This window comes from Xiphophorus maculatus, chromosome 6 (assembly GCF_002775205.1).
Source record: "Xiphophorus maculatus strain JP 163 A chromosome 6, X_maculatus-5.0-male, whole genome shotgun sequence".
NCBI classification, from domain to species: Eukaryota; Metazoa; Chordata; class Actinopteri; order Cyprinodontiformes; family Poeciliidae; genus Xiphophorus; species Xiphophorus maculatus.
The window spans coordinates 1,809,937-1,824,900 of record NC_036448.1 but is presented as its reverse complement, the minus strand read 5'-3'; the positions used below and the strand labels follow the sequence as shown (position 1 = coordinate 1,824,900).

At 41.8% G+C, this 14,964-nt stretch overlaps 1 protein-coding gene across 6 annotated transcripts in view; it reads left to right on the top strand.

Moving 5' to 3' along the window:
• LOC102218225 (cAMP-specific 3',5'-cyclic phosphodiesterase 4C) overlaps positions 1 to 14,964 on the top strand; it is a 62,850-nt gene that overhangs the window by 26,126 nt on the left and 21,760 nt on the right. Inside the window, exon 1 of one of the 6 annotated variants that reach the window (XM_023335737.1) lies at positions 9,223 to 9,754. The exons of 4 other annotated variants lie outside the window; for them this stretch is intronic. In XM_023335737.1, coding sequence (XP_023191505.1) covers positions 9,600 to 9,754 — 155 coding nt within the window. In that variant the 5' untranslated portion in view covers positions 9,223 to 9,599. Of the gene's footprint in view, positions 1 to 9,222; positions 9,907 to 14,964 lie in introns of those variants that run through there. One more of the 6 variants, XM_023335739.1, reaches the window with a different exon arrangement.

The window sequence follows — 14,964 nt, the reverse complement described above, 5'->3', positions numbered from 1 at the left end:
AAAGCTCGAAGTAATTCACAGGTAATATATTAACTTGACATTAACAAAGACACAGCGGGATGGACATGGAGAGCCTGACTAAAACTAACTGGATGTCAGACAAGTACTGGGGTTTATGTCTGCTTATTTGCAAGCCCAAAAACCGCAACCCGTGACTCATTAAATCTGCAAGCGATTTTAGAAAGAAAAAAAAACAACAAAAAAACAAGCCCAAAGCTGCTTATAATAATCGGGCTTGAAGAAAGAAACTCAAAATAGTTCCTGTTTTTCCAACAACAAAATGCGCATCTCCCTCTTCCCTCCATTGTTTGTTTCTGTCGCATAGAAATGATGATCGCTCCCCAAGACGTGTAGAGGAAATAAAATTAAATTACAAAAGAAAATGCAGTAGTAATCCACAGTAACTCAAAGTGATTTCGATAAGTAACTGTAGTCTGGCTACTGGGTTTGAAATGGCAACGCGCTAGATTACTTGTTACTGAAAAAAGTGGTTACTAAGTAATGCGTTACTGACATCACTGTGCGGTGATAGTGGGCTGGAGCTCAGATAGTTCAGCTTTCAGGGCAGCGATAAGGAGCGGCTGCAGAGGTGGCACGGCACGGCTGTTACTGTGGAAACAGAAAATAGAGAAGTGCAGTCTGGACACAAAACAATGGATTGTGATGTAAAGAACTGAAACAAAAGTGTCAAGTGAGGCAATTTAACCAAAGGGCAGCAGTCTCAATGTCAGAGGTCCAAATATAGCTGCCATCCCCCTCCATAGCAGCATAGTCCCGGTTCAGTCGATACAGCCTGCGTGGGGCTGCGGTGGGTCAGCTGCTGCGTGCGTCACAGCCCCACTCCCTATTTTAAGCATGACTGATTTCCCCAATTGCCTTCAGAGCCTCATCGATCCATAGCGGCGGGCTGGTACAACGGGCTCAGCTTCAGAACCAGCTTGTTTACTGTACTCCATGCTCACTGTGTGAGAAACTGCTGGGTTCAAAGATCAGCTTTGTGGACGAGTTGTAATAAGTCATTAGTTTTAGTTGAAGTCCAGAGATGAGAGTCCTGTAGTGATCGCATCTGAGCCATCAGCTCCTGTCTGCACTGGCATCAGGCTGAACATATTCATACCACCAGAGGGAGAAACTAACCCAGTTATATTTACACGCTGCAGAGCACATGGGAGATGTAAAGTAAAGAAACAAACTTAAAATATTCTGAGTTTATTTTCTTTTTTAGCAGCTTAAGATTTGATTTTTTAAATTATTTAAAATGATTGAAGTCAGTGTGTTACTGCAGTTCTTTTTCTGTTTTATATCTACATCATGTCTAGTCAATTATCTTTATACGTCTGTAGCATATGTGTACAATTTGTTTAAAGACATATAGAAGACATTTAAACCGTTTCTTTACCATCTTCTCATATTTGAATTCCAAGTTATTCAAATTCAGAAATACTTAATTGATCCCAAAGAAAAATTAAATGTTGTAACTCATCCATCCATCCATCCATTTTCTTCCGCTTTATCCGGGGTAGCAGCTTCAGAAGGGAGGCCCAGACTTCCCTCTCCCCAGCCACTTGTTCCAGCACCTCCGGGGGAATCCCAAGGCGTTCCCAGGTCAGCCAAGAGATATAGTCCCTCCAGCGTGTCCTGGGTCTTCCCCGGGGCCTCCTCCTGGTGTGACGTGCCCGGAACACCTCACCAAGGAGGCGTCCAGGAGGCATCCTAACCAGATGTCCGAGCCACCTCAACTGGCTCCTCTCGATGTGAAGGAACAGCGAGTCCCTGGGGGATGACTGAGCTTCTCACCCTATCTCTAAGGGAGAGTCCAGACACCCTACGGAGAAAACCCATTTTGGCCGCTTGTATCCACGATCTCGTTCTTTCGGTCATGACCCATAGCTCATGACGATAGATGAGGGTGGGAACATAGATTGACCGGTAAATCGAGAGCTCTGCTTTTTGGCTCAGCTCTCTCTTCACCACAACAGGCTGGTACAGCGCCCGCTTCACAGCAGACGCTGCGCCAATCCACCTGTCGATCTCCTGCTCCCTTCTTCCCTCATTCGTGAACAAGATCCCGAGATACTTGAACACCCCCCACCCCAACCCGGAGAAGGCACTGTACCCTTGTCCTGCTCAAGACCATGGCCTTGGATTTGGAGGCACTGATCCTCATCCCGGCCACTTCACACTCGGCTGCGAACCGCTCCAGCGAGAGTTGCAGATCACAGCCTGATGAAGCCAATAGGACAACATCATCTGCAAAAAGCAGAGATGCGATCCTAAGGCCATCAAAATGGATCCCCTCAACACATTGACTGCGCCTAGAAATTCTGTCCATGAAAGTAATGAACAGAATCGGTGACAAAGGGCAGCCCTGGCAGAGTCCAACTCTCACCGGAAACTAGCCCGACTTACTGCCATCAATGGGAACCAGACTCTAACACCGGTCATACAGGGACCTGACAACCCATATCAAAGGATCCAGTACCCCATACTACCGAAGAACCCCCCACAGGGCTCCCCAAGGGACATGGTCGAACGCCTTCTCCAAGTCCACAAAATACATGCAGACCGGTTGGACAAACTCCCATGCACCCTCCAGGACCCTGCTAAGGGTGTAGAGCTGGTCCAGTGTTCCACGACCAGGACGAAAACCACACTGCTCTTCCTGAATCTGAGGTTCAACTATCCGACGGACCCTCTTCTCCAGGACCCCTGAATAGACCATGGTCAATAGAACATGGTCCACTCAGACTCAATGTCCCCCACCTCCCCCGGAACGTGTTCAAAGTTCTGCCGGAGATGGAAGTTAAAGCTCCGTCTCACAGGGGATTCTGCCAGACGTTCCCCGCAGACCCTCACAACACGTTTGGGCATCCTCCCCCACCACTGGAGCCAACTCACCACCAGGTAGTGGTCAGTGGACAGCTCCGCACCTCTCTTCACCAGAGTGTCCAAGACATACGGCCTCAGATCTGATGAAACGATGACAAAGGTGATCCTCGAACTGCAGCCTAGGGTGTCCTGGTGCCAAGTGCACATATGGACACCCTTATGCCTGAACATGGTGTTCGTTATGGACAATCCATGATGAGCACAGAAGTCCAGCAACAAAACACCACTCGAGTTCAGATCGGGGGGGCCGTTCCTCCCAACCAAGCCCCTCCAGGTCTCACTGTCATTGCCCACGTGAGCATTGAAGTCCCCCAGCAGAACAAGGGAGTTCCCAGGAGGGGCACTCTCCAGTACCCCCTCTAAGGACTCCAAGAAGGGTGGGTAATCTGAACTGTCATTTGGCCTGTAAGCACAAACAACAGTCAGGACCCGTCCGCCCACCCATAGGCGGAGGGAGGCTGCCCTCTCGTTCACCGGGGTAAACCTAATCGTACAGGCTCCGAGATGGGGAGCAACAAGTATGCCCACTCCTGCCCGGCGCCTCTCACTGTGGGCAACTCCAGAGTGGAAGTATGTCCAGCCCCTCTCAAGGAGTCTGGTTCCAGAACCAGAGTTGAGGTGATACTGACTATTTGTAGCTGGAACCTCTCAACCTCACACACTAGCTCCGGCTCCTTCCCCCCCAGAGAGGTGACATTCCACATCCCAAGAGCCAGCTTCTACAACCGAGGATCAGACCGCCAGAGACCCCTCCCTCGGCCGCCACCCATCACACACTGCACCTGACCCCTTTGGCCAATCTCACGGGTGGTGGGCCCATGGGAGGGGGGACCCATGTTTCCTCTTTGGGCTGAGCCCAGCCGGGCTCCATGGGAAAAAGCCCAATCACCAGGTGTTCGCCATTGTCCCCCCCCTCCAGGCCTGACTCCAGAGTGGGGCCCTGGTGACCCGCTTCCGGGCGAGGGAACACCAAATCCAAAGTTTACGTTCGTCATCGGGGTCTGTAACTTATATTAATTCAAATTCTTGTAGGTAGTTATGGCTACAATAGAGCTCTTGTAACAGTCTGTATTGCAGCCAGTAGATGCAGATGTAATTATCAACCCCCTAACATGATCGGTAACACTTTATTTGACGGGTTGTGAATAAGACTATCATGATACTGTCATAAACATGACATAACACCTGTCGTGAACATGAGTAAGTCTTTATGAATATCTAAACTTCAGCTTTAATAATATAAAGCTACATAATTTTTAAGTTTAATCAGTAATACTTTTATAACAAATTTATGTCAGATCATGATTTCTTGGTTAATGTCAAGTTGACATAACGAAGACATTTTTGTCTAGGTTAATGACAAGTTGTCATAACAAAGACATTTTGAATAATGTCAACTTTGTATTAAAAGTGTCATGATTTACCGAATGACACTTTATGACAACAGTCATATTGCTGTAGTCATATTTCCCTAATAATTCCTGCTGCTGAAAAACAGCATGATGCTTCCACCACCATGCTTTACTGTAAAGATGGTATTGTGGTGATGAACCATGCCTTGTTTCCTCCAAACATGGGGTCTGGCGTACACACTAAAGAGTTGAATCTTGGTTTTGTCAGACCAAAGAATGTTGTTTCTCTTGGTCTGAGATCCTTCAGGTGCCTTTAGGTAATCTCCAGATGTTGTGAGCATTTTATTAAGGAGTGACTTTCATCTGGCCGCTCTGCCTTCTAGGCCTTATTGGTGGATTGCTGCAGAGATGGTTGTCTTTCTGGACAGTTCTCCTCTCTCTAGAGAGAAACACTGGAGCTCTGATAGAGTAACCATTGGGTCACCTCCCTGACTAAAAGCCCTTCTCTCCTAAGCAGACAGCAGCTCTAGAATCACTCCTGCTGGTTGCAAACTTCTTCCACTGACCAGTTATGGAGGCCATTGAGCTTGCTGGGACCATCAGAGCAAGAAGGTCCCAGTAGACCTCAGAGAATTCTCTCTCTGAGGTCTACAGATAATTCCTTTGATTTCATGCTTGTTGTTTGACCTTTGACCAGCACTGTTAACTGTGGGACCTTCTAGATAGGTGTGTGTGTCTTTTAAATCAAGACACACACTGCAATCAAATGAATTTACCACAGGTTGACTTCATTTAAATTGTGGAAAAATCTCATGGACAATCAGTGGAAACAGCTCAATTATGAGCTTCATCATATCAGTATCAAGTAAAGGCTGTGAATAAGTATGTAAATATAATTTCTTTGTTTTCTGTTTTTAACAAATTTGCAAAAAAACAAACACGGTGATGTTGGTGTTACAAAGGCAGGATGAGTTAAATTTAGGCAAAAATCCAACTCAGCACACTGGTTAAATTCCTCCAACTGCCAAACACAGCAGTGGAAGGCTGGTGATTTGGGCTTGCTTTATACCATAATGAGTTGGGTCATCTGTCTCATAGTTGTATCCAAACTAGATTATTGAACAGAACAATTATCTTAAATAGATTCAGTCATTTTTGGAGCTTTGTTCAAACTAGTGTTGGTCTGGTCTGTTTGTAAATTTTTGTTTAGTTCCTGAACACTAACAGATAAGCTTTGAATCAGAACTATAATCTTTTTAATTGATTTTTATTAATTTTTATAGGTATGACCATATAAAACTGCTATGTTATGTCATAACAAAAATGTCATATAAGAGTGCCACAATTAACCATATTTTAGGTTTTGTGATTGGATGTTTTCTTCCATATGAAACAGATTAGCTGTTGAAGCATAAAAGAATAATAACATGTTAATTAACAAACAAACCACAAATAAATAACGCATAGCCAACAACTCTGGCTTACACTGTAGCACTCCTCAATAACTACAATCCAGCTTGCTGGTCAGGAATGCAAACCAGCCTCCATGAAGCCAGTAGATGATGATGTGAGGCCGCTATGCCAACAACAGGCTAATAAACCCTCAACTGAAGGGTCATCCAGGATTTATGCCTCGCCATTTTATGAGTTTTAAATGTTTCATGTCAAAGTTTTTTTGGCCCAACTGACCAGGACTTCAGACTGAGACTAGCTTAAGTGTAATGTGAAGACACTGAGCAGAACCAAATATTCAGTGCCTGTTTTTCCTTAAATATCACAATGTCTTCCATCATACGGACGCAGACTCATGGAACACTGAGAAACCCTTTGGTGCATAGCCAATAAGTGTGTGTTTCAGTGTGGCGGTGCTGCAAAGTGTATGCATGTCCGCTTCATTTAACTTAGAATAATGTTACCAAAGCACGTTGTTAAGTTCGTCTTTCTGTGTTTGAAACCAATTTTGCTCCATGGGAACAGTTCAAAGTTTCTACGTCTTCTTTGTCTCATCTCCCCTGGGACAGTCAGGGCCAAAGTCACTCACTTTTTCACTCTTCAGTGGCAGGTTCTCAGAAGGTAACTATATTTAGATATGTATAGTAAACAAAATTAGAAACTGCATAATTAATTTATAATTATTCAGGTTATTGGAAAAGTTTTAGGTTAAAAGGCCATTTTTTAAAAGTTACCAAAAAACACTGGACAGGGCTTTTCAAAGTGTGAGAGTGCTACCTCCTCCCCGCTCCCCGCTCCCCGCTACTAATTACATTATTGCTAATATTTCTGTGAACTGACATTGGGTTTGTTGAGTTTACCTGATATGCGTAGCACCACATGAAAAATCCTTCCTGGAGTTTGACAGACAACACTGTGGCACTGCAGCATGTTTAGATCCAGCCTATGAACATCCACACTTTAAATAATCATGACCATACTTTCTTCTCTTTTTTTGTTGTTTTGTTTTGCCCATCTGTCTTCTTAAAGCTAGGTTTAAGGTTGATGCATTGGACTGTGCATGCCACTGCGCTCTGTCTCCCTCCCTTGCATGATGGCCTCATTGCAACACCCGATTGCGCACTCCTTAGCTTGGTCATGGCCATCCAATTTCCCTTGATTTTCATCTCCCTTCAGTTTTCAGTCTGGGATTTCTTTCACTAAGCTCCAGTAGCTTAGTAGAATCTCCAGTAGAATTTCAATCGCACTATCAGTGAACAGAAGGAGAAGTTGTGAACAACGGCATTGATTTTCTGCGCTGTTTTAGAATTGCAGTCTGCCTATAATTTGACAATGCCAGTGGAAGCAATGCCCATTTATGTATAATAATGCTGCTCTTTTCCAAATTGTCCAGTTTGAGTGAAAGGTGGCGCCCAATTACAAAATTCTGAGGTGCAGATCCCATGACAGCGCCGCATGAGGCCCACATACAGGGGCAGTTTGATGAGATCAATGGGTTACCTAGAGACCTAACTTTACACATCATAGCTTTACTAAAATTCTTTGCATTTTGTCTATGGCATAGACAAAATGAAGGAAGTTAAATATTTGCATTTGCTTTTTCTGGTTTGTATTTTTTTCCTCATGTAGCAACCCCTGAAGAAATCTGGCACCCCCTAGGGGAGGCATGCTCCACACTGTGAAAAACACAGGCATATGACATTATCCAGAGCAAAACTAGAGTAACTATACTCAGTAAGTGGGTGCATGAATGCTGTTAACAAAGATGCAGTAAGAGAAAAGAGACACTGCAAGAGAGAATAACTAATCCTACTTTGGCAAAGTAAAAGTCTAAGATTAAATAGGAGATTAAATAGTTTGATTGAATTTATATTGTCATTCAGTCTCCAGAAAGCCCTTTTACTGCGGGGTTGTACATCATGTTGTCAGGTCTGATGGTCTCTGCTGATGAGCCTCTTTACAATTCCTTAAATGGAAGTCTTGGCTTACAGACACAGAAGCTCAGCATCACAACCAAGGATTACAGAAAATATCTAAAGTAGGTAAAACCTTACTTCATACTGCATGTACTGTATGTACAGTTAATCAGCTGTTTCAATGCGGGCACATTCTTTTTTTTCAGTTTCAGCTAAAAGAACTCAACAGGTTGTCACAACAAAAGGCCTGTGTTAGCTCCATTATTCAGACATCTGTGGGTGTGGCACCATGTGACTGACGAGTCCCAGGCCTGCAAAGCAGAGTTTGTGTGCTTGGTTTCAGTCAGATCTGGATTATATTTATTGTTCTTTTCACACCAGTGGCTGATGTTGACATGGCAACATAACGTATCTTACAAAAGTATCCTTACCCCTTGAACCGTGTCACATTTTGTCATTTTTATATTTCAGTCATTTATAAAGATTTTATTTGATATGTCTTCCTACCTATTGCCTTAGTCTATTACATAAAATCCATTAAAAATGCATTTGTTTGTGGTTGTAATGTGACAAAATGAGAAAAGGCTTAAAGCATATTTATACTTCATGAACTGGGATCGTTGTGCATTCTCCCGTCTCCCGTGGGTCACAGCTTGGCAGGTTGGGTGGACATGTTCTTGGTTGCTGTATGACTACACACTATCACTCTGGAAAAGAGGCCAGATATGAACAACAAATTGTGTTTAAATTGTGTTTAAATTGAGTTTAGCTTCAACTGTCATTGGAAAAGATATTTTTAAGACATGTTCAATGTAGCTTGTAAAAACCTTTCTTTTGGGTTTGAAAATCAATTACTGACCCTCAGTAATCTTTAGAGTCATGGCGTCTTTGGTCAGATATGTCCTGTATTTTTATAAAAAGCTGTATTTTTATGAAAAGCTCAGAAGGCTGGCCAGCTGGGGTTTCAAATTTAGTTTTCACATTTACGGAGTCTGCAGTAGGGGACCGTATGCTCATGCCTCAGCTAGTATAGTTGTACATGTTGAGAGTAAATGCGTGCGTGTATGTGATCGCAGTGAGCAGAGTCTTCAGAGCTGCTTATTATAATACCCTATCATACTCCTTCTGTTTTCAATCTCTTTACAGAACACACACGCCCACACACACACACACACACACACACACACCCACACACACACACACACACACACACACGCACGCACACACACACACACACACACACACACACACACCCACACACACACACACGCACACCACATGCACCAACACACGACACACTCCATCTGGAGAGGACAATATGTCCTGCTTCTGTTTCAGGATCCACAGTGTTTGGGAGAAAGAGACCTGCAGCTAAGATAGGCAGATCCCGCCCCCTGCCTGTCCTATGCTCCAGCCTCACTCGAAACCCGTTCCCATTTGTGTGTGATGTACACTTGCTTAGTCACATGCCTATACACACCCACCCCCACACAACCCCACACACTTGGTTTGAAAAACCACACACTCTTTCACACACACAAACAGGTTGCACAGATCTGTGCACAATCTAAGGGGTGTGACAGAATATTCCTGCAGAGGATAGGCCTATGCTAACAGGTCTGAGGTTGTTCTGTGATTAAAGGTGTAGCAAACAGAGATGAGAGGGAAACATAAGAAGAGAGAGAGTAGACAAACTGAGAGAGGGCAGAGTCTGAGCCACATTTAGACTCAGGGCAAAGACAAGATGTATATGTGGGGCAGATTAGTGCAGAGAGTGATAAAAAGCTTTCTTTCAGCCTTTATGGCTATCCAACAAACTCCTGGGAGAGCACGACTCAGAGGAATTTAGTCTCAGGAAAGCAGAAACTCCAAATCTATGTCTAATCTAAGAAGAGACAGATTTTCACGAGCAGATCGGATCGTCCCAGTCGCTCTGGCTCAGTGTTGCTGCCACTTTGTCTTAGAGTCTTAGAGCCTTCTGCTCCTACCAATGGGGATGAGAGCCCTCAAGAAGCCGTGGAGAGGCGGACGACGTGACAGCACAAAGCAGATGAGGAAGTGTTTTGGATTTTATAGGGATGAGAGCGGCCACAAGCTGAGGAGCACCAAGAGGGGGAGAACAGCAGAGCGGCCGAGAAGAGGAGGGTGAGGAAGACTTAAACAGCGTAGTCAAAAGAAAAGATGAGTGTGCCGGTGAACTACGGCTGTGGAGCGGAGTATAACTGTACGGAGTGGAAACATTCGGGGCTCGCTGTGCGCTGTCACAGGCCCATAGACATCAAACACAAACTCAGGCGGTAATTAAGAGCTACCTCACTTCCTCTCACTCACTTCTTTTTATCTTCCTTCTTTTTCATCTGGTTTCTGTGATCCGTGTATGAATAGATGCTCCAGCTGGCTATGAGAGGTTGTACGTGGTTCTGTTTGTAAAAAAGGCACCTCTTGAGGTCAAAGGTCATTTTCTCTTTAAAAATATCACTCCCATTTGAAGTGGCTGAGAAACTAATTTATTTCTATATGCCAGTTTCATTAACAGGGACGCAAACTTTCTATTTCTTTTGTTATGACACTTTCAGAAGTTGTGGTCACACTTCCGATAAACTGCTAATAGCAGAGCTAATTGTTTATTTAGCGCTTTTGCTGACTTTGAAAACGTTTAGCACTCTTAGCTTCAGCTAAATAATTTTTTCCAGATAAATTATGAAGTCCTAATTTACTTGGCTGTTGTGTAAAGTTTCTGTTGGATAACTTTTAACATCTGTGTAGAAGTTTTTGTTATCGACTGTTAAGAAATCTTCATGTAGTTAGCTGCTTGTTTTAAAGCAGGCAAAGACTGTTGACACAATCGTTGAGTTTCCTTTCCTCATGTTTTCTAACTTTTAATTGTAGTCCTTCAATGGCACATATAATTTCAACTGAAATTATTTCTTTAGCCTTAGCTTCCACTTTCTACCACAACACTGCAGCCTTCGCTTGAAACCCTGTTTCTTCAGAACATAGTTAAAAAATAATTTTTTAAGAGGGAATGAAATAAGAAGCTAGAGGACTGTTTCCCCAGATTGTTTTACAGATAATGTGCAATAATCTTTGTATTTAACTATGTGCTTGATGCATGAACAGGAAGAAAGTCTTTTGTGTTTCTAATGTTTTAAAGACTGAATTTCTCACATTTCTTCCCTTCTGTGGGATTCAAACTTTTTTCCACTTTTTATATAACATCTACAAACTGCTGACTTTTATCAGCTGCAAAACTTACAAAAACATCCATTAGATGTTTTTGTCAGATGTTTCACATCAGCATTTCCCAAAATAATTATTTGCCATGTTTCCTCTGAAACCTCCAGATTATTCTGTGTTTAGTTTTTTTAATTGCTATTATAAGAAACATAACATTTTATTTTCTTTATATCATTCCACATTTGTTGTTATTAGCACAGAGTGGAGTTAGGAAAAATGCTTGAATAGTGTTTAGCATTTTGTATTTGATTTTACATTAAAACATGCAGGATCCCTTCTTGTTAGCTGTAATTTGATCCATTGTGCTGTTGCTAAACCTTTGTTTCAGTTATATCATGTAACTTTATATACCATAAACAAAATACTGCACACAAAACTTTAATAAATCTCAGACAGAAACAGAGAAGCTATGCAGCAACAAGAATGCATTTCATGACCTCTCTAAAGAAGAAGGTAGCAACTTATTATTTTATGAGGATTTTCAGTTGATATTGCTGCTATAAAAATACTTGCTGTTGTACAGTTAAAGTTGATGCAACGGTGATTTCTTATCCCAGAGCATTTCATGCCATTACGTTGTTGTTTAAGGCTTGATTAATAATGCTTCCAGGGAAGTTGTGATGTAGTGTTACACTTGCACTTCCTCTGCCCACTTTCTTAAGCTGCTTCTGTTTATCAGATTTGATGCAGGACGTTGTTTGTTATTTAAAGGTCAGTCATACCTTCTTTATTTTGAACAACCCAAACACAAAAACCCTTCCAAAATCTTTCCCTCTGAAAAAAATCAAACTGTAGAGATTGTTGGATGGGAAAGTCCATAGGCAGCATGTTAATCAAACAGATCTACAGTATGTCATTATGAACAGCTTGGTGCCTCAGACTGGTCTAAACATCATACAGAGAACAACTTCTTCTTTAGGATGTCTCACAACAATAAATGAAAAAGCAATAAGATTAAAGTAAAATGAAGTCTTCCTGGGTGGACTTCATGCAAGAATCCAGTACAAACTTTACTTTAGAAAACATTTACATTGAAAGTTTGTTCAGCATATTTTGGTCACACTTTAAAATTACTTGACGTTCAACAAAAAGTAAAAGTAAGACCGTGTTGATGCCAAAAAAATGGTCAAAGTGCAATACCCTTACATGATCCTCCATGTCATTTTGCTAATGCTTTCAGACCTACGTAGAACAGCACCAGCTGTCATGCATAGTGGTGGTAGCACCATGCTGTGGGATTGTCCTGTAATAACATTGCACAGAATGGATGAAAAAATGAGGATGGAGAATTTCATCCAAGTTCTTCAAACAACATAGAAAACTATTTAGTTTTAACAAAGGCTGTTAATTCACAGAAATGTCCAGACAAAGTTAGCCTTGGCTGATAAAGTGTGTGGCTCTGGTGCATCTTGATAAGTGTTTTTAAACCAACTATTAGTGTGAACGTGTGTATAAATTAAAATTTTCATTTGTAATTTTGAACATTTGTGGATTAGACAACAATGAATTTAGACTTCATTGTGCACCAATTCTGGTTTTTAAAACTAGTCAAAGTTACATGATGTATAAAACAGTTCAAAAGAATCACAGAAAGCCAAAAATAAATGTACCTTTTGTGCCCACAATGAGTTAATGAATCTGTATACCATAAAAAACTGCTCTTATATGGAGAGGTCTAGTCCTGATTAAGCTTGCAGATATAGTCCTTAGAACAATCCGCAAACACTTTACTCCTCTAGTCTGGTGCTTCCCTTCTAAGCAATAATGAACAGCACATATACGTAGGTCCACAGTTTGTTTATCCATTAACGTTTTGTGCTGAAACCCATGAAGAGACATTTTGAAGCTGGGACAGTAATGGACATTTTGAAAAAAAAAAAAAAAATCATAAAATGTAGTTTTCTTAACAAACCAGAGTATGACCTGCAATAAGCTTTGCAGGTCGTTGGAGAGCGTGAGTAATTTCACCTGGATTAGGAGTTTTAGAGAAGTGGCACTTTGTCTTATTGCATTTGAGTGATGTAGAATTGAGCTTAAGGAGGGCATTTATTAGAAACTTGAAACTTCAGCCTTGGAGCAAAGAAGAGTAGCTGCCTCAAGCCAAACTCATCATAGCTTTAACTTACTTTGGCAAACAGCTTTCCTATTGTCCATGTTGGGTCTATTTTAGTTCCTAACCTGCAAGGAATCAACCAAAAACACAAATTGCTTTTCTGTAGAAGAGGGGAGCAGAGCCAGAGGCGGAGAACCGCCGTTAAACACTATCTGGGGTCAACTTCGCCGGCTCTTAGTCCCCAACTGCCTTTTATTATGATTACAAGGAAGGAGGTTGGGCTTTTTCACAAAGTCACACAAAGAATTGACCAAAGATCTTTACTACGGGATGTTCTGGAATCTTCCATGGACATGCCCTTACAAGGGCATGAGGCTGACCGTTACCAATCAGTTTCACAGGCAGCTGATAACAAAGGCAGCTAATGACCAAAGCAGCTGATAACACAGGCATCTACTGACCAAAGCAGCTGATAACACAGGCAGCTAATGACCAAAGCAGCTGATAACACAGGAATGTATAAACGTTTCTAACCCCCAAGCAAACACCCAAGAAACAGTTAATAATGTACCACAAGAGAAAAGAAGTCAAGTCAACAACACACAAAATAATAATATGAAAACATAACCTTTCAAATAAACTCATAAGTAAATGAACTTAGATAATTTTTCTAACAGTCCACTTCTTTGAGTTTTAACAATTTTGGGTCACTACAAGCACTTTGCTTACAGCCACCAGTTCACAACTTTAATATTTACCATTGTAAACTCCTCCAAATCTGGTTAGGTACATCCCTGGACTCTGATGCACATCCAAATGCAGCGTTTGTCTAATATAACTGTGTCTAATTTAAATGATATGCATGTTTTTTTGCAACAACGCACCAATATTTACTGAAATTACTGAGCAATGGTTTGTTTTCTGTGAATCAGAACTTTTGTCCTCACAAAGTAAATATGTCCCAACAAAAAGATGTGTTGAACATTTTTTGGAACTTCCATGGTTTCCAAAGAAGATAAGAAGGCACAATGTATCGACGCTAACATCATTATCGGCCGATATTAATTAGAAAATTAGTCGGTCCAATAAATAAAACTTGGCCAATATTAACCAATATTTACTTCCATCTTGTTGCTTTTTGTTTCTGAATGGAAAGGGAAGAAGGTTGGTCAGGTAGTAATTTTTTGGTCATGTGATGGTGGTGAAGCACAGGATTATTGGTAGTTTAACTGAAGCAGAGAAGCAGTGCTGAGCTCAGCATTGTGAGTGTTTTTTCAGTGTGTTGAAAAATAAGTGAAATATAGATATGTAAGCATATTATTAGTAAACATTGATTAGCAGCTATAGCAGTAATATTTATATTGAAACTTGGGAATATGTAGCACTGAATGATTGAATCAGGTGTTCCAAGCCGTTCCAGGCATTCAGACTGCTTCTGCAAACATTTGTGAATGAATGGGTCAGTCTCAGGAGCTCAGCAGATTCCAGGGATGGTACTGCTACAAAAATCCACTGTGAGCAGTTAGAGAGATTATAACTAAGTGGAAGAAATTGGAAATGACAGAAACTCTCGCAATAAGTTGTAAGCCACATGAAATCACAAAATTGGGTCAACAGATGATAAGGCAGAGTGCAGAGGTCACCAACTTTCTGTAGAGTCAATAGTTCTAGACCACCAACCTTCTTCAGATTAGCTCAGAAACTGTGCACTAGGAGCTTTCTAAAGTGGATTTCCACAGCTGCTTTGAGAAGCTGGCCTTGAGCTCTGGTGAGAGGAAGTCTTAACTTTTATAAATTCCCAAAATATAACATTCATAAAGACATGGGTGAGTGAGTATGGTACATAGGAAGATGACTGACTTCCACAGAGTCCTGACCTTAACCCAACAGAACACGTTCAGGATGAATTAGAGCGTAGAAAGCAAGTCAGGCCTTCTCATCCAACATCGCTGTCTGGCTTCACAAATGCTCTTCTGGGAGAATGGTTAAAATGATCTTGCAGCTAGCAGAAAGGACAAGTTTAGCTGCAGGCAGTTATGGGTGAAGACAGACAGCCTAATGTGGG